Genomic DNA, 23,691 nt, shown 5'->3' on the forward strand with positions numbered 1-23,691 from the left:
GTCTCTCACCTGAGTCTTCTCGATGGTGGCCGTGTGGCGGTCGCACATGGGGCTGATGTCGAGGTTCTCCTGCCTCTCCTTGTCGCCTTGCATGAAGAACTCCGACATGACCAGGTCCACCCAGTTCCGATACAGGTCCAAAGGCTTGGTGGGGTTGCTCAGGTCGGCGCAGTGGATCATGTTTTGGAGCACCTGGACGGAGCAGACATCGAGGTCAAACTCTTCTAGAATATTCCCACAGATTTGGATATCTGTTCGGGTAACCGGAAGAAATCAAAGAGCCGAGAGATGACGGACGAAGAAAGCAGAAAAATAGACTGACTGCAATGGGGGAGGTTACATAGTCTTAACTAAGGTTGGCTTGCACAGCTACATTTAAGCGTGAGCACGCGTTTAAATGCGGAAGAGTTCCGGAGCCACCTGACAGATGGTGCCACTATATTTTCTTTTCGTAAGCGTATTTTCTCTCTTCGCTTAAAACATAGCTTGAAACGTAGCCACGTGAGGAGGAGGATTATGAAACTTCAGCCCCCTCCCCCCAAATGGTTCATAGCCATGCCACCGCATTCGTGCAGGTAGCTTCGATGGCATCGGAGCACTAAAAAAGCTACGCGAGCCCGACAACATTACGACTAGTACAGACGGAAAGGGACACCGGCGGGACGGAGGGGCAACTGCGTACCTGTATCCTCTCGGTGTAGTTGTCTAGTAAAAGCACCCCGGAGCCGGCCACCTTCTTGGTCTCCACCATGGTCTTGAGGTCGGCCAGCAGGCTCATGTGCTTGGACATGTCGGTGGCCAGCACCATGTCGATGACCATCTTGCGCAGGGTGAGCCGCTGCTTCTTGTTCAGGCTCTCGAAGATGTTGCAGCTCTCGTCCTGGAGCAGCTTGAAGGACACCGCCAGCGAGTGGTTCTCCAGCACCGACTCGTCGTTGTACATGATCGCCAGCTCGGAGCCTGCGTGGGAGGAGGGTCTCAGCGTGGCCTCAAGGAGTCATCGTGGGGGGGCTTTGGAAGACTCCAATCGGTACGATGTCTAACGAGGTTAGAAGATGTATTGACCAAGTATTGGCACCAAAGCGAGTTTTAAGCTGACATCACACTCTTCTTACGTCGTACAAAAGCTGTTTGCTGTAGATGTGATGCGAGAATTATCTGTGGCCTTCAGCACGTCCGAAGAATGTTTGCTTCATACGTGTGTACGCTTAGAACAAGTGTGCAGACAGTTTTTGCTTGACCCATGTGACATGGGCGTCATACACGGAAGTAACACACCTTTTGTGTTTGCCAGTATGGCTGCGCGGCTTTAGGGAACTCCAGTTGGTGAAGACTACGGCCTAAACGCTATACATGTTTAAAAGTTTAGATTTTATGAGGTGCACAGACTATACGAGGATTTTTTTTTTTTTTTAAGATTGTTTATTACGACAAGACACGACGGATTTTGTGCACAACAGAATATGTGAATGACGAATTCCGTAAAACACAAGCTTCTCTGCCTATTAATAAAGAGGCCAGTTTGCAAAGTGTCCTGTGCCCAATTTTACGAGAAGAGTATGCACCAGGTGCGGACAACAATCTGGAAAATACAGTACTCTCGAAGAAGATGGGATATGTCTAACAACGATACTAGGCACCGCATTGTATCCTACTCAGTAATGATACCAGGGTGGGCTTAGTGTGTATACACTTTTGAACAACATAGAAAACCTCTATATTGAAAAAGATGTGAACCATTCATCTCCTACACCCAGTATATATTGAAATCAAAATAGCTTTAGGTAACTCCAGTCAGTGCCTAAACTTTTAAACAAGATAGAAGATATGTAATGGGAATTAGAGGAGGTCTTCAAGAAATTTTCAGGCGAATAAAAAGCATAAATTGCTAGATGTACAAATGAGGGCACATACTTGTGTTGATGAGGTACTGATTGGTGACGCCCGGATGATCAACGTCGTGGATTGCGCCCGCAAACAAGGCTGCCAGGATTTCGAGGTCTGTGAACACCGTCTGTTAAGAAATAAAAAAAACAGAAAAAACCGGCATGCTTTTTTTTTTAGATATTACAACCGTACTAGAAAAACGTGATATGAATTCAGACACAGCATTTCACTGGATTAATAAATAATATATAAAAAACAAACATTTCGTGTTTTTTTGTTTCTCCTGTAATCTTGGGGATGTAACTAAGGTCCAGGCTGTACCAAATAGGAATATAAAACCTCAATTATGATTCCTTCTTTGAAAGCCATCTTGAGTTCCTCAAAACTATGAAGTCTTTTTGTTTCGGACTAATAGAATGCAACAGATTAAAAGTTAAAGGCACAACGTCGGTTTACGAGCAAGGCAAAAGATCCTCAGTCTCCTCAAACTGTGTGCGAGGGTAGCAAAGAAAGAAAAGAGGGACATAGGAAAAAAAAAAAGATCTTGCTCGGTCTCCGAGCACTTTCTGTCTTGGCTTCTACTCTAAAGCAGGGGTTCGTAAAACTCTACCACTTCAAGGAACTCATGTCTCTCTTGGTTGGCAGCCTAGGAAGGAATTCCCACCGGTCCCGACACCGATAAAGTAAAGCAGTGTCAAAGCCTACAGTCCTTGTAAAGTGTAATGCACATGCTACAGTGAATGGGAAGAAAAAAAGAAAGTGAGTGAGGGGCTAGGAAGTAACCGTGGATGTGTAAAGTGGGAAGCGCAAATGGTACTTTGCCGTAAAACGCAACTCCATCACAAGCTGGGTGCAACACGGTGAAGGCCACAAGTGACTGCATGAATAGATGGGCATGCAGAGAGCGGAGGAACGTACGTCTAGCGCTGGAGACAGTAGCAGGACGTGTATGGACTGGGCGACGTCCGCTGCGTGGCTGCTGTTGTGGTAGGGCACCTTGAGGTAGTGGTCTTCCAGGGTCAGCAGGAATGTCAACAGCTTCTTGGACGAGATGTCAAACGTCTTGAGCAGATCTCGGTCCTGGGGAAGAAAGGCCGAAGGAAAAAAAGGCAGACCTTAATTATTTGAGCCAAATTATGCGGAAACCTTTGTTGTCGACTCAACATTTATTGAGAAATACCACTCTGACATGGTACTCACTCAAAATGAAACGATACTACCAGTAATATTTCGTGACGAGGACCAAGAATCTCTCCTTCGCGAATGGTACTGCTAAGAGCTTTAATACTTTTCAACCATTTCCCCTTTTCACGAATAAAGAAAAAAATAATAAGGTCTGGCATTAACAGCAGACATTGCGAATAAAGCTCCAAGCTAGTGGCACCGCATTGATTAATATATTACATAGACAAAGTAAAACAATGAGTTGGAATAACCTCACAATCGAGTAAAGTAATCAGAAAAATAAGGGATAGTTTTATACTACACTTACTTATATATTTGAGGTATGTTGATATGTACCCCAAACACCTGAGTCACCATTAAAAACATACTTCAATACCAGCTCATTATATCCATATCTTCACTATTTGAAGTTCTACTTTATAAAATGTGATGGAAAAAAAACATGTACTACACACCATAAAATACCGAGCACGCGCCCACGTCGCAATGAGCGGCCACCTCTGCTCCTTAACATGTTAAATATAAGGAAATCATATCAAGTGCCCACCCCAGCAAATTTCCATGCCCACCAAGCCAATTGAGGTGTTCCTCCGAGTCAGCTACCGCTCCTAGACACTGGTGCTAGCTTTATGCGCAAGCACCACCGGTGCGAGTGTGAAGTGGTGGAGGGGCATGAGATAGGGCCCACCCTATGTCATGCCCCTTTTGCATCCCTGCTTTCAGGCAGCTAACAAGCACTTATCCCCAATTTTTTCGTGAATCTTCAACTTTTGAGTGGAAATTCGCTCAGCATTTTACGGTGGTTCGACGTTGCTAGTTCAAAGAAGCAATCGCAAATATTTTCGTTTTTCACTTATGCCCAAGTTTTAGTACTAGAGCAACAGACAGAAGCAACCGACACCGACAAGCCTCGAACACGTGCAGCATGCACGCAAAAGTATCTTTGGCAGGCTTCCGATTGTTCGGGCTTCCTTCCTGAGCATCGAGAGACTACAACCCTGCCAAAAGTACCATAGCGTGCATATGCTGCATGCAACTGTGGCTTGTCGGTTTCGGTGATCGGTTCTGTCTGTCGTTCTAGTGGGTGGGCCTTGGGTGTTAGAATCGAAGGGCTGTTGTTTTCAGTGGGACGTCTGCATTTGAGGCACTAACCGAAGGACTAAAACTTGACACCCGCCTGTGTGGAGTGCAAGTTCGTCTGTGTTTTTTGCAAAGTTTGTGGCGAGGTCAAAACGTCAAGCAAGCTCTGATTGGCTCTGATTGAAGGAACATGGATAGACCTCAAAATAAGCTGCCTTGAGGTCAACCCACTATCCGTCAATCAGAGTCAGAATGCCGAGCTCTGATTGGCTCTGACAGAAGGATACTGGATAGACCTCAAGGCGAGCTACCTTGAGGTCTACCCACTATCCATCAATCAGAGCCAATCTGAGCTCGGCATTCTGACATCACCACAAGCCTCGCAAAAGAAATGGGAAAGACTCGACACCCGCCAATACCCTTTTGAAGTGAAATGCGAAATGCTTTGCACGGTGTTGTGACAACACGCACCTTGAAGATGGTGTACATGACTGCCGTGAGGGGCTTGCCGTTGGAGTACTCGGCCACCTTGAAGATGTTGCAGCCCCAGCGGTCCAAGTCTTGGAGCACGAGGCCGAGCTCCTGCTCCCGGGCGGTCTCCACGCCATACTTGGGCAGGGTCGTCAGGCTGTTGGTGTGGCAGAGCGACCGCCGGATGCCCGTGATCTGGGACATGGCGTCCGAGGGGCGATGCTGCCGCAGCTTGCCCCCGGGGGCTGCCACGACGCCCGGAGTGCCCCCTGGCACCTGGGCGCCCGTCGGAGGGATGCTGCCTTCCTCAGGCCGCATCACCTGGACGTCCACGTCTTGCACCTTGTCTGCGAGAAAATCGTAAGACGCTCAGGCGCCGGATGGACCCCTCGCGAAAGACCACGAAACGCGCGCACGAAGACCCGTACGCCCCTTGCCACCTACCGTGTGATGCTACGGCGCTTGGAATGCGTCTCAGAGTAGCGCGTTTAACGTGTTTGTTTGTTGCTTCCAGAATTTTCGGCACACATAAATTGAGTTGGTATACTATGAAGATGAAGTCCAGAATCTTTTTAGAGCACCTTTAAATAAAACCTACAGATCTTCTTGCAAGCTGCTTGTTGCAGTATTTTTTGGAATTTACTAGAGCTTGGAATGTGTGGCCATCTTACTGTCTTATGGTTTATAAGATAGTGAAACTATTTCGTTCAACAGATGAGTGACAAGTTGGGTTATGGATAGCTCTAAGCTATGGCTACATACATAGCTTGGAATGGGGAAACTAGTAGATGGAAACAAGTCCTCACCCAGGAAAGTATTGCAGATGTACTCCGATATCTGGCTCCCGGACTTGGATTCGGAGAAGTGGCTCAGTTCTTTGTTCAGCATCCTCTTGAACTGTTGGTTTGGACAGACAATATGAGCCTCTGTTAGTTTGGTCACTTCCTTCCAGCACTGTTGCAGTTTACACAACACTGACAAACCCGAGACTGGGAACCACAAAACTAGGGTTTGTTTTCTCTAGCAATGAAGCATGTTCTTTATCTTTGTAGACACTTTTAAAGTTATGAACTGATGTTTTCCTCATGGAGAGGATACTTACTTTAAGTTACAATTGAGGCATGCAACTAAGCTGTGTATTCTTGCAAGAAAGCGATTTCGAGTTGAGAGCACTTTTACTTTTACCCTCAGTCCACCTGTTCTTTGGTCTCCTTTCCTATCTAAAAATACGTTATTACTAATAATAGTGGCAATAATGTTATCGAAAATTTTTCAATTAACAGACCATCTGCATTCTCAAACGTATACTAACTTCACCTCATTGAAGCTGTATATCTCCATGAAGTCAGTTCAAACTGACTTCATGGAGATTACATTCATTACATTATTTAAAAAAACACATTAATCTTCATTCAAGGAACACATTTAAGAGCCCCTAGTTAAAACATCAGTTAAAACATTCCCCTACTTTTCTACTTCAAAATTCAAAGGGATCAAATTGTCAAGAGTAAGAAAACATGCCTTGTATTAAAGGGCAATATTTTGCAAAAAATTTGATTTTTATTTTTATGTTTTTTTTTTATCTCTGAATTTTTGTTTTATAAATATTGAGTGCCGGTTATGATTACGAAAGTAGTCAAATATGAATTTGAAGACCTTCCGGCACCCCAGAATGGCATACACTTGGGCCTTTTTTTTAATGTGGTACGTCAAATTGGCACATCGCCTGTTATCACATTTACATTAACAGGTAGACCTAGCAGTCTCTTTTCCATTGCAGTCTTCTGTAGCATTAATTTCTCATAAAAATTATAAATAAAATAATATTTTTCCCACTGCAAACGAGTATTGCTCGCTACACATCTGTGGTAACATTAGAAGATATTTTTCTATGTAATTTTCAAATGTCTTCACAGTTTGCACACAATAATCTTTGTTCTTAATATTGTCCTATCACAACCAAATTTGGTTTGCATATGCTTTAGAATATGTAGAATGCAACTATCTAGATTAGAATAAAATGTATCTTTGTTATATATTTATGAAAAATTAAAGAAGCCTTTGCTAGCTCTTTAAAAAAAGCTATTTTGCAATGTTCTTTTTTTTCTAATTTTAAAATAAGAAGTTTCACACACACTATTTCTGTTATTCATTGCGGTCAGTGGTTTGAAAGGACCAAATTAGTTTAATTTACTATGCTCTTTTAAGTGTGTTGCCATACCCCACGTGTGCGCAAGAACATGGTTTTTTCTGAATGTGCATTGCATCCAGAACATAAAAAAACAAGCTATATTATATCCAACATCAGATTTATAGAAAAGATCAAGCAAAATAAACTGAAAGTTTTACTTAGTTATTGTAAATAATCATCAAAAAATGTTGCCCCTAATGCATGTAAAAAGAAAAAGAGAAAACTTATTAAAAGGTATAGCTTACTTTGCTAGAGGCCATGTCACCAACAGATCGATGGGACTGTATTGTTTCCAACTGTTCCAGGCACCATTCCAACTCCTTGACTGTCGAAGATGCCAGTTGACTGTACTCTTCCTCTGGAAAAGCAAACAAACAACAAACCAACACCGTAATTAGTTCCGAGATACCATTTTCTCCAGCTGTCATAAACGTGTAAATTCCCACGTCAGCACGTAACTGAATTTACATGATAAGTTAAACCAGACCCTAATTAGCCGAGCGCACGCGCGCGCTGTGTCGTTTTTGAGGATCGCCTTTCCTCCCAAGCATCGGCGCCGTGCGGAGAAGCGGAATGACAGGCATCAATTATTTCGCAACGCGCGGACATTATTTTTATGTAGATTGTAACGTGAAATGGGAACGATGTTATAAGGCACTAGAGCACGCAAAGGCGTCGGAGTTTCGAGTGATAGTCATGTAACCGTAACTTTAAGGATGGAACACTATACTGTACACATAAATAAATTTAGACAAAAAATGCGTAACGTTTTGTAATAGAGAAACGCTGCGGGCATACAGTTCTTCTGCGCGTGATTTGTTTAGCTCAGGGGTCTCCAATTTTTTTGGTTAAGGCGCCGGATTAGCGATCAATTGCAGTATATAGGGCTTAGAAAAAAAAAAAAGTAATTTCAAACGAAGGAAAACTAAATAAATAAATTTAGATAAGCATTTAAACACAGAACTGAACGTTTGAGTAAGGATTAAATGAAACCCTATGGTGAATGAATTAAATATGCCTGAATTTAAAATTTATTATTTAGAGAATTATGACATCAGACCAGCACGTCTGGCGAAGAAAACTCAACAGGCAAAAATCAAAGGCGCATCGGAACTTAGGCACATGAGCACGAGAATGCTAAAACCAATGCTGACAGTGTGTAATAGCTGCTGCAGAGGACATTAAGCGCAATGTAACACGAGAACGCGATGGATTTTTAACGTAGTTACACAGCCACGAAGGGAGTAAGAATGGTAATGCTAAATGATGATCGACAATGCTCGATTAATATTATACGGAAAGTTCAGGTATCTTCTCTCATCTTTCCGATATATTAGTTTGCGCATTCGAAGCGCGTCACTGCCTTGTTTCTTCACAAATTTTTTTTTTTTTTTTTTTTTTTTTTTTTTTTTTTTTTTTAGCAGCGGGTTTGTGGGAAGCGGGGCGGGCTTCACCGGAAAGACCGCGGCCAGCCGCGGGTCGCGGTCCGGGGTTTGGGAAGCCCCTGGTTTAGCCGGCGATAACCTACAAAAACGACGAACATCGTAACCTTGCACTTTTGACAGCCACTGCATGGTCGTAGGAAGCGTGCGCGGCGTTTGGCATTCCACGGAAGGCAGCTACTACACGTGCGCACAACCCGTTTCAGAGGCAGCTCAGCGGACAAAGATGGCGGAGAGCAGAAGGCGATTATCGTAATTGAATACAATTCGTTTTATTATCGATAAGGCAGATTCATGATACTAAAGAAACAGAGGAACCCCTAGCCAGTTTATTTATATACATAGGCAAGTTTATGGGAATCAGAACCGCGCACTTCCTGTTCAGTAAGCTCTCGAAGGCGTTCGGTTTAACTGAAGCACAAAAAACAGTGACTTTCAGAAAAAAAGAAAAAAAAAAGAAAGTTTGTCATTTTAGCGACGAGACAGCGCACTCCCAGAATGTTTTCACCCGTATCCGATGATGTTATCAGAAGGAGGCAGTCATTGACATGCGAGCGACTGCGTCCGGGAGCTTCGTATTTCGTCGGCCGTGACCACGCTGAGCGAATTTTGAAATTTGAGAAGACAGATTTCAAAAGACGCTGTCACGCCGCTGATAGTTCTTTCTTTCTTTTTTTTTTTTTTTTTAATTTTCGATGCGACGGCAAGCGGAGATCACTGAAGACGCCGCTGATTACGCTTAAAAAATTATAAGGAGCGGAGCTCAGTTTCCAAACAGAACATTATTTTTGTTTCTTTTCAGTTTCTCGAGGTACTTAGTAGTTGTTTTCTTTATCGCTGTATAGAGACAAACAACTTTCGTTGGTTCGACTGTGCAAATAGCGGGCAGTTTTCATAGAGCGGGCAGTTTTCATAGAGCACGCCACCACTGGGACGGCGCGGAAACGATCTATGAAAGTTTCGTAATAGATCTTGACGAGACGATCGATTTGCTAACTGCAGTCGGTTATGAAGTACTGATCTTGGAGACAAACTCACCCGATAGGGACTGGGTACTGGCGATGATGCTGCCAGGCGAACCAGATGGCTGCTTCATTCTAAGCAAGAAACAAGAAGAGTTACAAACGGCGTCATCGTACTATCCTTTATAGCACTCACTTGCCAAATCTCTAAACCTCCATAAACGTACACGCTCAGAAATTTCACAACTTTATAGTGTAAACAAGGTGTTTCAGAGGCTTACACGCATTTCTAAACTCTTTCCGCAGTCTTATCTCGAGTAATACACGATTATTCATTGCATAGAACACCCTTGATTTCCGAAGGGTGTAAAATGGGTGCGAAAAAGTGCTATGGTAAAGTCGGGCGAACAGCCCTTTTGAAGGGTAACATCCTCCCAACACCCTCAGGGTGCTCCGGCAGCACTCCAAGTCCTTAGGACAAGTTGATTTACACCCTTTAGACGGTGAACGTTTTCAATGTGTACACTTTCGAACGTGCGCACGACCGGGTGCTCGAAGATGCTTAAAACACACAAACAACAAACAGACGAACGGGCACGTGTGCACAGACGCTAGCACTGAGAGACACACGCACACGTGCACGGTGTATAGCGACACAGTTACGCGACCGCCGCGTTTTTATCATTTTCGCCGGAGAAGATAGCGACGAATATCGAGTTTCAGCGGCTAACGTTGGAACGAAGGATTAATCGCATTCTACCCTACTACAGTCGGTGACAATAGTAGAAGTTCCGTCCTCCGACACGCGCCCGTCGCCTTCCATCGTGCTTCGGCCGCTTGTGCGCCGATGTGTAATCTGATGTAGAGATCTCGCTCTCAAGGTGGAGCTCCCACCCCCCAGTACTTAGCCTGTCATTGACATACTTGGTTTCATGACCGTCTTGAAACTTAAAAAAAAAAAAAAGTATTAAAAAATCCGCGCTTATTTGTTTGTGCTTAGTGAGCTTCGCTGCATATTTAGAGAAAAAAAAAATCAATTCGAATAACCACAGATATCGGTACATTGCCCGGAAGAATTATATAGGTGGCAATAGTAATTAAAACTAACTAGACCCTCCTGAATGTATGCTTTCGATTCCTGAACCCGATCTGGTAAAACTCCCTATTTGTAATAGCGTCGGACTCGTAGCACGCAGTTAAACTAAAATTTTATTGCTTCCACAATAAAAAAAAAAAAAAAAAACTTTACTTCTTAGGGGAAAAACACACAAACACACAATAAACTTAGTGTCTAAAAACACACGTACGCAAAAATAAAAAAACAAAACACGCGGGAATCCACAATCCCCCCTTTCACTTAAAAAAAAAACAAAAAAAAACATGCGCGTTAATTTACAATCCTTCTTACCCCTTCCGTTTCCCACCTCTCCCATCCCCCCCCCCCCCCCCCCAAAAAAAAAAAAAAAAAAAAGTAAGAAAAGGGAGGTATTGCGTGTACTCACGTGGGAGGTACGTCTTTGGTGAGATGCTTGATGTTGTTGAGCACGCTGCGCAGGGAGGCCAAGATTTGAGCAAACGGAGTGACGATCTGGTCTTCGCCGTGCCTGCACCAGAGACGGGAAGGAGGGACGCTGTAAGCCGCCGGAGGCACGCGGTAACAGTCACGGCACATAGCGATCGAACGAGCGCGTGAGCTATGTCCGGCCAAGCGCCAACTGCAGCCGACGACACACGCGGCGCCTCGCGTAGGCCGGGTTTACGTTGCAGGCGTTCGAACCAATCGCAGCTTTCGACGCTGATCGTCGGCGCCGAGGTAAGAGGTAAAAACCCCGCGCCGAGTCAATGCGATGAAGACAAGGCCGACGCCTTTGCCCCCGAAACGTCATCGCTAAGCGCGTTTCGCAGCGTCTCGGCATCCCTCGTCGAGCTTTAGCGTGTTTTGCCGGTTTGGGGTCGGGTCGGGGACCCACCAATGATGACGTAATGCATAGGCCTTGTCTTCTAAGCTGTCTTCTTTTTTTTTTTTTTTTTTTTTTTTTTTTTTTTTAAAGGGCCGCGGAGAATGATACGCGAAGCTGGGTGATGTCATACAGGGTCGTACTACAGATATTGACCATCCGGTATTTCGAGTGCCGTGCGAGGATATCTTAGAGATTAAATGTTTTTTTTTTTTTTTTTTCTTCTTAGTACTTGATCTTTACGGCGCACACACACTCCGACACGGACAATCCCGTTTCCGAAGAAGCTTTTAACTGCTCAACCGCTTCAACCGCTTTTTTTTTTCCCTCTACTAGTTACACACGTGGGATACAATGTGCAGTTATAGGAAAAGCAACGCGTTCATGTTGATGATAATGATACCAGTTCGCGGCCACAGAAGGAAGACAAACAAGACCTTGTCTTCCTGTAGGATGACGCAAGTCTCCCCCTCCCCACACCTACACACACGCTACATATACCACATCTACACTCTCAGTGGTGTTACACTGATTTCCGATGTGTTACGAAGTGTGTGGATGTGTATTACTTTCTTTTGTCCGACATTGCACTTTCAAAAATACACAGTAGAATACATTAAAGATCACAACAAGGACAGGGATGAGTGTCTGTATGGGGGAAGCAAATTAAATAGGATCTTTGCATATTACAAAACCATATCTCTTCAGAAAAACGCCGCAATGAAATGTTGTTGTTTTTCCTTCTTTCTTGAAGGAAAGATTTGACACATTAAGAAACTATCAGGTTTTAAGTACAGTGCTGGTAATTGAGAAAGCTCAAAAAAGTCCTGAAATGCGGATTAGGGTTGTCCAAACAGGAGAATTAAAAAGTGAAAGCCGTTTACAACTCCCTGTAACACCGAATTAGAGCGCAGCTCTTGAGGAGGAGGAGGGAAGGGTACTGGGGGGGGGGGGGGGTCAAGTGACCTGGGGGGGGTCACGTGACGATGCCGATGATGCCATCAGTGACGTCACTGATGACGTCATCAGTGACGATGACGATGCGGATTCCGAATACGTCTTCAGTGACGTCACTGATGACGTCATCAGCGACGATGACGATGCGGATGTCAGTGACGTCATCACTGACGACGTCATCCGTGATGATGACGATGACGTCATCAATGACGTCACAGATGACGTCATCAGTAATGATGACGACGCTGATGCCGGGGACGTCATCCATGACGTCACTGATGACGTCATCAGTGACGATGACGATGCGGATGCTGATGACGTCATCCATGACGTCACTGGTGACGTCATCAGTGATGATGATGATGACAATGCGGATGTCGGTGACGTCATCAGTGACGATGACGTCATCGGGGAGGACACGTGACCTCGGCAAGGGGTCACGTGACCCTGGGGGTATCACGTGACCTCCCCCGAAGTCACGTGAACCTGGGGGGTCACGTGACCTTGGGGGGTCACGTGACCTTGGGGTGACCTTGGTTACGCCGACGCCGCTCAAGCCGGGAACGGGCCCCTAAGAGCTGCGCTCTCATAAACTCGTTGACGCAATCGTCGTGTCCAATCAGTGACAAGCGTTGGCCTTCTCTGATGACGACATCTCGATCAGCACTACGGCCTTGATATCTAGGAGGTGTCGAATAGGCGCACCATTGGCAGGGCGCGTATGACGTCAAGTCTGACGCGGCACCGACGTCACAGAAAAGCGGCGGAGGCGAGGAGGAAAACCGTGGCGTTTGCCTGGTGGACACCCAAACAGAAAACGGAATGTCAGACTTCAACTTTCACCTCATACGGGGCGGTGAAGTGTCGCTTCGCGTGTTCTGAAGTACCCCGTTTCAGAAGATCTACAGTACCCTAACAAAAAAAGATCCGACGACGAAGCAACGGCTACCGAGCGAAACGAAAGGCGGACTCCGGCAGCTCATTTATCTCAGTGGTAACTAGCGGAACGCATCGCACGACACAAGCAATAACCATTTAAAATGAAAGGCAAGTATCTCGAAAAAAAAAAAAAAAAGTTCACTTCCTAAATTGGGTAGAAAATAAATATAATACACATCCTTTATGTGTGTTATATACTGCTGCTACATTCTTCTCTTTTTTTTTTTAATGCAAAAAAAAAAAAAGAAGATTAATGTATATGTCTCTAACTTCGTTCCCGATTCTTCCCTAAGGCAATCTTCGATCCCCATTCAAAATTAAGAGCGAGGAGAATCGAAAACCTCTTCGTCCAAATGATTCGCGAATTCCCCACGAGACGATTCCTTCTTTCCCTCGGGGGAGCTCCTCCCAGCTTCCGAAAACGACGAAGCACAAAGGCCTAGTGTGTCGTATTCGGCGTCGAGAGATCTCCCCGGACCACTTAGCCGGATGAAAACTAGTCTGCCTGGATTTACGAGTGTCTCCAACTCCTGGGTCACGTGATTTATGGGTCGCGTTTGAAATACATGTAGCGAGCAGCGTCTTCGCTTCCCTCTCCGCTTTTCACCTTGCCCACAACGGGAAATCAAACGCGCACTTGCAATCAATCTGCACGGTAGGCGTCTGGTCCGCTATTAAGTTGCAAACGCTCTCCGGGGGTTTCGGTAGCCTCTCCATATCTAGAAATCGGCTGTCGACTGCATCGCGCTCGCGCGGAACTTGGCAGTTGTAACAAAGCATGCTGCGTTAAGGAAGATGTTGGGTTTCAGACTGCTCAATGGAAGACTTATGGGAGTAAACGCCCGTTTACAGACTCGCGTTTGCTTACGACCGAGCTTTTGCGATTTCTTACGACTTGAGAACACGCAGCGCCATCTGCGAGGTGTTCCTGCAACTGCGTTTTTCACTAGAGCGAAGGTTTTGCGGTATTTGCGAAATAAAATGTACGTACCATCTACGACAACAGGTAGTTTATAAAATTCTCAAAAATTCTAAAAAGCACGTAAAAAAAAAAAAAAAAAAACGGAATGGGAAAGCGTTTTACGGTTACCAGACAGATGGCGCCAGCGGGTTCTTTTGCTTTCGTCGTCAGAGATCACAAGGGGTTGTACGGCAGTTGGTTGTAAGCGATAGCAATGGGGCGTTTACACAGACGGTGCTGAGTATGAGCGCTCGTGTTTGCTATAACCTAACGAAAAAAAAGAAAAAGGTTCGCTTTTTTGCAGAACACAGAGAGAACCAGCTATGGCGAACGAAAAATCCCAGCAAAAAATAAATCCAAAATACGAAAAAAAAAAAAAAAAAAGCACTCCAGCCCAAAAATGCCATGCATCTGCAATGCGTACACAAGCAAAGTTTTACGCATTGACGTCACGCTCAACTCCCAGCGCAGACAGTTTTTATGTTTTTTTTTTTTTTTTTTTCATTTTTAAGGGGGTGTAAACAAATTTTTATCTCCCCTCCGTAGACTGCAGCGACTGGCTCTACCAAGTGCTTTGCGGTAAGGTACAATCACCGGATTTCTTAGAGTGTACCGCGAAGAACACGTTATAGTAGAGTTCCACGTTTCTAAATAAACCCCCTAAAATAGGGGGAAAAAAAAGTCGCCGCTAAATTCTTTGTTAATTCAAATAAAAAACAAAAATATCTGCGCCCACACAAAAAAAAAAAAAAGACTGGTTTATCAATAAGCTTTAGACGAGCACATGATCAGTGGCCCTGAGGAGATACGCCACTTCAGTATCCTTCGAAATCTCTAACCACACACAAAAGGAATCTCTCTTTTAGCACGTCGAGGAATTCTTCCGGGACAAATAACGGCACCCGGATTTTCTTTATTTTCTTTATGCATTTTTGAGATATAAGATCACCGTAAAGTAAACTTGGATTTTCCAAGAATAGGGAATCTAACAAAAACAAACTCTGACAAAGCCCGACTTTTCGTCGAAAAATAAAACTCCGCAAACGCGGAATCCTATTATAGCAAACCATTACCTTACACAGCTCTCCCTACAAAAAAAAAAAAAAAAAAAAAAAAAAAAACAACAACAACTGTGGTTTAACGCTTAAAAGGAAAAGTAAAAATGAAGCGTAATTTTATGAAGTGTTGGGAAGAATATGTAACGAGTAACGAGTTAGCGAAACTATACGTTACTCGGAATTAGTAACGAAAATAGGTTTCCCGTTACAGATAAGAAAGAAAAAAAATCCGACAAGTAGGTATTAACGTTACCGGCAAAAGTAACTCGCTAGCGGTAACGACGCCGTTACACGGTAACGCGTTACCGGACACTGTCGACGATAAGGCACTTTTGGAGCTGCTTGATCCGCCCGAGCGTGTAGCGACGGCAGCGGTCACACTCAAACAGAATGAAACAGAAAGCGGTTCTTTCTTTTTCCCTTAAAAAAGTGTTCTTTGTTTTAACATAAAAATTGATTAGACAAAGAGCCCAACAGGAAGACAAATCGAACGCAATGAAAGACAGAGGTTAATTTGATCACGATCGAAAGAGAAGAACAAACACCGCAAGAAGGAAAAACGCACGCGGTAGACCGGGTAGAGTAAAACTAAATCGATAGTAATCACACAAAAAGATTGGGTTAGAAGAAAAAGAAATATATATATATATACACTTAGGAAATGAAATAAAAAAAGAAAAGAAAAGAAGGTGCGGTGGCCGTGACGCCGAATGACAAATCGGTGAGTACGAGAGGATCGATATCTCGGCTCGCGTAATCTCAGCGATAGGTTCGAGGCTCGGACCGCGTTCAGGCAGACGCCTACACGAATTCCAACGGCGGTACGAGTTCCCACGCAGTCGTACACAAGGATCGTCGAGGCTCCATATATAGAGACACGGACAATTTACGAAACCTGGGGCGTGGCTTATCACGTGGGGTGGTTCTTCGCTTCTCGATTGCTTCATCGGCCTTCGAATGCCGCAATCTCAATGGCGGAGCAGCGGTAATGAGATGCAGCTCGCGACCAGACACGCCCCTCGTTCCTTAAGTTTTCGAGTACTGTGTAAGTGGCGTGCACACGACCCGTTGCACCGGCTAAATCTCCAATCTGTCGACGCTTGGTCGAGGGCAGACCGACCTTTAACGAGGCCATACTGCTCTCATACATCATTTAAAAGTCTGTCTGGAGACTGTCGCTTTTCCCGACGTATTAACGGAGGGACCGCGGCCATTTGTTTTATTGCTTTGCCTCGCATGGAGCGTCACCGCGTGCTGCAGCGTTAACTCGGACGTCGCGAAAGCGAGTTAGCGCCTTTTCGGACCCCGGACAAATAAACGCGGAGCGAGGAGCCACTCGTCCTGCTTAGAGTCGGACAACTCGGACGCCGTTAGGTAGGATGCCATCGACCGAATGGCGCTGCTGGGATACCGGCGGCGCAGTATAGCGCGCCGGAGAAGATTGTCCGAACCCCGAGGTGTTGTCTCGGACGGGAAGGGACGATCTGACCTTTGGGGCCGAGCTTCGCGCCGATCCAAATGCGTTCGCAGCGAGGTATTGCGGTAAATACCTTTAACGAAGCTCATGAACTGAAGCTCCATTAAAGTGGTTGTCATTACCAATAACGGGTGTGCAACGTGTCCAAAACCTAGAACTGACAATGAAAAACACCGATTTAAGAGGGAGAAAAAAGGACACAAGACGTGAACTTCCCGCTAAATTTAGCGGGGAAACTGAGCTGACGTATAGGTCGCGTACCGTGATTTTTCCCAAGGTCAGGTGACGTCGCTTTCCCCGCTATATTTAGCGGAAAATGCACGGACCAACGGACGGACAAAGTTTTGGGAGAAAGGGGCGTTAAAAAGCATCCCATGCTTTAAAACAAAGTTGCTCACATTCACCGAAGTTTATATATATATATATATATATATATATATATATATATACGCTCTAGCGTGCAACTTCAGAAAGAGAACAGGAACAACAACGCGTGACGTTGTCTCGCCACGAGCACGACAGTTTTCGCGTTCGCTCTTGCGTGTGCAAACGCGACACTTTCTTCTGCGTCCCTGGTCTTAACGCGAGCCCTCTTCCCCTCCCCTCCCCTCCCCTCCCCTCCCCCCCCCCCCCCCCCACACACACACACACACAAGCAAGCGCACGACTTATTTTTAGCAGCGTTAAACTAACGTTCTCAAAGCGTCCATCCAAGCCATCGCCGAGATGAACGGCTATAGGGTAAAGACGGGAAAATATTATTCCTATCATTGGGTCGCCACCAAAGGAATAACAACCCGAGGACTTACAAAGTTTCCGATAACAAAGCTAATCAAATAACGCAACACAAGAAAAAGAGAGGTAAAGAGATAAATGGGGGCAAATTAAGGGTCCAATTGGAGCCGTTCTTCAAACAAACAAGCTCTCAGCCGCGCGCTCAATTAGTCCGCCAAGGAGGACGGGACTTCGGAACCCGAGTAGGGCTTCACGGCACGTACGCATGTACTGCGGGAAAACGGAGCTCAGATATCGCCGATCGCGGCAGTGGATGGATGTCACGTGACCCGTGTTTTCGGGGAATGGGCTTATTTACGAACAATATTTTGAGCGACTCGATGAATTGTACCTCGAATCGCCTTATATTCATTTACCTTTACTAGCACCATTTTCTTTCATGCAAGATAAGAACTGTATCGTAAAATAGCCCATTGAGCTAAGATTCAATAAGCATTAAACAATACGTTTCTTTTTATTTACATTTGTTTGTAGGTGCCAGTTTTGAGGAAAGCTAGCTGACTAATATTCGCAACTTTCCGTAACATAACAACAACGAGAGCGATAACAACAGCAAGAACAACAACGTGCATTGGTAATGAATGGCAGTGTGACGTCATTTGTCCCCGGAGTTGGGGGGCAGGACCTCTTCGGAGTTTTTTCGTTGCAACAGACGATAGTCGCTGACAGCTTAAGAATTGCAGGGCGTGTCCCGAGCATATCATTATCGCAACACAGCCAATCAGATTGCAGCGATTGGCCGACAAGAAGGCCGAAGCACCAATCACAAAGCGCGAAGGAACACTACGCGTTATGAAGGCGTTCGTAGCTTCCGGATCGGTTCTTGGCTCTTCATATTGAGAAACGCTGCGATTCCATTAGCCTCGCACACATGGATGCGCACTGCGCCGAATCGAGATACGACGATCGTGATTGGGTAGGAGAGCAAGAAACAGATGGGGGAAGCGTGTAATTGGTTCGCTCTCTATCCGATGCGCTAGTGCCGCTATCGTGCCTGGAACGACGTCTCCGACTGGGGCCATAAACTCGTGAAACACAAAGTTGGAGCCGAAAGTTGGCGGAGCGCGCCGATTGGATGTTGGCGACAAAAACGCCGAGTCATCGTCGTGATAGTTCAATCGGTGCGCTCTCTCAACTTCGGCCCCAACTTCGTGTTTCACGAGTCACTAGGGCCCCTAGTGTGTTTACCGCGTCCCAAAACAGTGGTCCACATTGCCGCTCTTAAACTGTCAGAGGCTACAGGCTGCAGTGTCACAGCCTTTACTCTTTGTATTACGGCGGAAACGACTTTCCCGCCTCGTCATTCGACAAGGTTCCTCCACTGGATCTTTATATTTTTCGTTGTTTCCTTTTATGGCCGGAGTAGACGCAGGCTATAGCCAAGGGGGACGAGTAATTTTAAAAAGGGGACATATAAGTGCACGCAGATATGAAGTAATAATTCACATCGTTACAGTTGATCGTACGCTATCGCCTGCCGCAAGTATAAAAATCACCGCAAGACAAAAACTTCAGCAGCCAACCGAAGATTTAAACGAAAATTTCAGCCTTTTTCTTTGGTGTTACGAACTTATTTCGTGTCGCGAACACAACTGGCTACGAACCTGCAGCGTGTTTCTACTGAAGCGCTCGAGAGAAAGGGTACAAACGACCGCAACAACCAGAGTTACTTTCCCCACCTAGTTTCCAGTATTAAGCGACAAAACAAGCACGCTCACGAAACATTCCAAATTCTCGGTTCGAATCCTTATAGTGAGAAGTTTCTACAACGCAAGCGGAGCTACTTTCACGTATTAGCGCCAAAAGAAGCACAGTCACCCACCAAACAGTCCAGGTTCTGGGTTCGAATCCTACCGCGAAAAGTTTCTACCACGCGAGCGCTCCCGAGACAAAGCAAACGCGACCGTGACAACAGGAGCTTATCGTCTACAGCTGGTTTCACATATCAGCTCCAAAAGTCCAGCACTCAGAAAACACCTGCCGGTTCTGAGTTCGAATCCTTACCATGAAAAGTTTCTATCACGCAAGAGCTTGCGAGAAAGAGCGCGAACGACCGTAACAACTTAAGCTCATCGTCCAAGAACTAGTTTCACGTATTAGCACCAAAAAAGGCACACTCACGAAACACTCCAGGTTCGCGCGGTTCGAATCCTTACCGTGCAAAGAGTAAGCCGAGAAGAGACCGCAGTGACGGCGTCAACATTTCAAGCGACGCACAAACCTTTAAACAAGCCACTAAGCATTCCTTCAGATCAACTCCGCATATATAGCCCCCCTTTAAGCTCTCGAAATCGAATTTGATTGGCCAGGTTTCCCGGGACCTGCGAACCATGAACGTAAAGAAAAAAAAAAGATAAAAACAAAATATACCACCAATGAGCTTCGTCATTTCGTGGTCGGGACGGCGTTGCCTGGGATAGAGTTACAAAACATCGTAGCGGCGGCAGGACGCTAAGATTTTCTTTTTATTGCTGGAGTTCTTAAGGAAGTTAACCTTTTTATCTGTCATCACGGTACTTAATTATCTGGGTTTTTCTTTATGTGTTTTTAAGGTTGTTTCCGCGGCGCAAAATACGAAGCGGGCACGAGGCGCCAAGTCGTGCGCGTTGCAACGTATACACCTCGCACGATACTTGGTGGTCCCGCGGTGTGGCAAGCCTCGGCGATCAAACCGAGATCACCTATCTCCTCAAATCAGCTCATCATAAACTAGCCGAGCCTTCGAGCTAAGCCCCCAAAGCCCACCTGAAAGATGACGATCTGACCACGGACGATCGTGATATATGTTCGCGGTTCTGCTCTGCGACAGAACGACGGTTTTCTGTCAACACGGTAATGCCCCCGGCACAAGGTTTAACACCAAGTACTCACGGGTCTCGTAAAAAAAAAAAAGAAAAAAGAAATGCGTTGCGCTAGTGGCTAGTTAACTTTCGAGAGCCTCTAAATAAGCGCTCCGCGTCGCTAAAGGGCCCGGAATTTCTTCAGCCGCGTTTATGACCTGGCAGAATCGGGTATTTCGTCAACGACAGCTGCATTAGCAACGCGATTTCGGAGAGTCTAAGCAGAGTTTTGGTGGCGCAAAGGAGCAGCACGTGACGGGCGCTCAGTGTTGACAACCTCGTCGGCACGGTAGCCCGCACTATACTGCTTGCGTTAAGGACTGCAGCGAGGCTTACGGAATGAGCAAGTAAAACGAGGGTTAAAAGCACGCGTCGCTACGCGGCGCTTCCGGCGAGAACGAAAACTTCGCTCTTGTTTTACTTTACACTGGAGGCCCATATACCGGAGGCTTCGCATTCCCAGCAGGTGAGTTTTCGATTGTTTGCGTTTGTAGGCAAATGAGATTGCGCTGAACATCATAAGCCACCTTCAGCGTTTAATTAAACTGCCGGTAAATGCGCACCGCACTACCAAAGTCAGTACATGTCAGTAAATGAAAAAAAAAGCCACACGCGCATTTTCGCTTTTACATAAGAACGTACACCGACCGCCGCCGACGCACATACTACACGAACGAACATACACACACACACCTATAGTGGCCCGCGCAGACAGGCATGAACAAATGAACGCACACGTACGCACACACACACACGTAAGACACACGTAAACACACACCCGCGGTCGATGCACGTACGCACACACACGTTCCACAATGCGTAGGAAGCAAGGTTTTCGGTCGCACATACACACTCACTTGGACGCCATGATATCGCCTTGCTCGCCCATTTGTAAAGGGTCGGCCACTATTCTGAGTTCCCAATGCGACCACGACACGTCAAACTGCGAAAAAAACATTTTTGGCGGACGCGAAATGATTTACCGAAAAGGACCTTTCGGTCTCCTATCTCAGCAATAACAACTCCCCCCCCCCCCCCATCCCCCCCCCAAAAAAAAAAAAAAAGAAAGTAACAAAAATGAACAAACCGGCAAAGAAAAAAGACCGCAGCGTCCCTTTAAATATTAGTAACAATAATAATAAAAAAAGAGGTTGCAAACAAACGCCGCGTCTTCTTAGAACACCATCTTGAGGACGCCTTAAAGCTGAGATAGAGCTTGTCCGTACAGCGGGAGTGATCAATGGGAGACATCTTTTGAGAGCGTATCAAGCACGCGCTGACAGAGTGGGCTTTTACAGGTACTACAGCCTCAGACATGCGATCGGTATATGGGCGACGAAAAACCGATGTATAGGACAACGTTTAGGACAGCGTAAGCCGCTGTAAAAATAGAGAACGTAGACTGCGAGGACGCTCCAACTTCAAACGCTTGCCGACATGAACATAAGGCAAGTGGATCGTTATTTCGTCTCTCGCTTTCGCGAACGAACCTTTTTTTTTTTTTATTATCATTTTTGTACGTGGGTGGATGAAGATTTTTTTTTTTTTTTTTAAGATACGGGATTGTAAAAGAAATACAAACGAGCTTTACGCTATCGAGGAAATCACAACTACTCACTTTATTGCCCGAATATAAATCGTTCACTTTATAACATCGACGGGAAAATAATGAAGGGAGTGTAGGAAGAAATTACTTTGTTTGCACGAAGTGCCGTATCTTTTGGGACAGGCAAAAGAAAGACCTTGCCACTCTTTCTTTTACTGGCGGGACCGTAACAGCATTTTACGTAACGGCAAGTGGAACAGCGTTTCCATTGTAACCGAATTTTCTGGAAATTCTCGGACAGACTTCCTCATGGGTTCCTAAACTCGTCAAACACAAACGTTGAGCCGAAAGTTCGCAAATAACGCCGATTAGACGTCGGCAAAAAAAAAAAAAAAAAAAAAAAATAAATAAATAAATAAATAAAAAAAAAAAAACGCGAAGTCACCGTCGTGATAGGCCAATCTGTGCGCTCCGTCAATTTCGGCCACAACTTTTGTGTTTGGCGAGCTTAGAGGCCCCGGGTTATGGATGGTTCAAAGAAAATTACACCATTTTCCCGAGGGGAACCATGAGATGATGCGGAGCATCGCGGATCGTTATTAACGGTGTTAGTAACGTTGTTGAACTTCACGGTCCCGAACCTCAGGTTCTGCTGCTCGACGTTCACGAACCGCCGCTGCTTCACGTTGTCGTAGTTCAGCATCCGCCGCTCGACGTTGACGAATGGACGCCGCTTCTCGTTGCCGTAGTTCAGGGTCTGCCGCTCGCTTCAAGCGTTTGCGCTCAGCGTCGCGTGCCCTTCGCAGCTTTGTCTTCAGTGGACGTAGCGTTGCTGTTAGTTTGTGGGGTGGTGCTGACGCTTGCTTGCGCCAACCCACTAACTGACGGGACCGTTGCTTCCATCACACTTCATCGGAAGAACGGAGTGAAGTGGAGTCAACAGCGGGTGAACTGAACGCACGCACCGCGCTACCGCTGCTTATATTCACACTCGAAGGAGAAGAGACTAGAAGAGGAGAGCTGCGCATGCACGCGCGGTGTGAGTAGAAGCGAACGCACGCGAAGTGCACGCAGCTGGTAGAGAGAGAGAGAGCGGAGAGAGTAACGCGCAGCTGTTGGAGAGAGGGAAGGAGGAGAGTTGCGCATGCGTAGTGTGAGTGCGGACTACGACGCCGCGGGACATAGACCCGAGCAAGAGATGCTCCGCATCTAATAGGTATTCCTTCCAATGTGTCACGCAAAACTACAGGCGAGCTGTTAAGGGCTAGTTTCCCCAGTTTCGTGTCCGTGGACAAATAAATCGCGACAAAACGCTCTGGACAGCTACAGCCTTTGTTTTCTCATTTTACTTCTAGTCTTCGTGCAGATACTGCATTGGATAACAACTTCCCTCAACATGTGCCCGAATATAGCGTTCACTATAGAGAGTGCGCGACACCCAAAGGGGGACACGCCGATCCAACTGATGTGAACGCCAAATGACTCAGTTAAGAGACGCCCTGACGACGGTTTGCACTCGACGGTCTGTACGCGTCTTAGACAGAGTACGGCCCTTCGATACACCATGCTCTCGTTGATTATCGCACCCTGCGATGTAGCACGCGACACCGCCTAACACCTTTCACTTCCAACATAGCCGCGTCTGTCAGCGACACGCGCAGAACCGCAAATCCAATTAATTCCCACTGCTTAAGCGGATATTGACGTCCGAAAGCCCAACTAATTTCCAACTCCTAAGCGGATGTTGACGTAGAGAAGAGCAACTAATTTTCAACTCCTAACTGCGTCGGCTTTAAAGCAGAGCACCACAAAGCGCTAGTGCTCTGTGGTGTTCGCCGTCTTTTTTGGCGCTTTTGGGCGCGTTTCGGGCATCATGACGCGACCGTCTTAATTGGCTTGTATAGCCTTCGCACCAGTCCGTCTCGAGGAGGAGTCGTTCAGA

At 45.9% G+C, this 23,691-nt stretch overlaps 1 protein-coding gene across 5 annotated transcripts in view; it reads right to left on the reverse strand.

The window, feature by feature from the left end:
- LOC8033686 (cAMP-specific 3',5'-cyclic phosphodiesterase 4C) overlaps nt 1-23,691 on the reverse strand; it is a 369,069-nt gene that overhangs the window by 4,391 nt on the left and 340,987 nt on the right. For all 5 annotated transcript variants that reach the window (XM_040498575.2, XM_029970554.4, XM_029970553.4 and 2 more), the window contains 9 exons: nt 10,721-10,822; nt 9,295-9,353; nt 7,060-7,172; nt 5,430-5,520; nt 4,624-4,970; nt 2,806-2,967; nt 1,915-2,014; nt 683-960; nt 10-192 (listed from right to left, as the gene is read on the reverse strand). In XM_040498575.2, coding sequence (XP_040354509.1) covers nt 10-192; nt 683-960; nt 1,915-2,014; nt 2,806-2,967; nt 4,624-4,970; nt 5,430-5,520; nt 7,060-7,172; nt 9,295-9,353; nt 10,721-10,822 — 1,435 coding nt within the window. The remainder of the gene's footprint in view (nt 1-9; nt 193-682; nt 961-1,914; nt 2,015-2,805; nt 2,968-4,623; nt 4,971-5,429; nt 5,521-7,059; nt 7,173-9,294; nt 9,354-10,720; nt 10,823-23,691) is intronic.

Source organism: Ixodes scapularis, unplaced genomic scaffold, assembly GCF_016920785.2.
Source record: "Ixodes scapularis isolate PalLabHiFi unplaced genomic scaffold, ASM1692078v2 PGA_scaffold12__126_contigs__length_90152505, whole genome shotgun sequence".
Taxonomy (NCBI): domain Eukaryota; kingdom Metazoa; phylum Arthropoda; class Arachnida; order Ixodida; family Ixodidae; genus Ixodes; species Ixodes scapularis.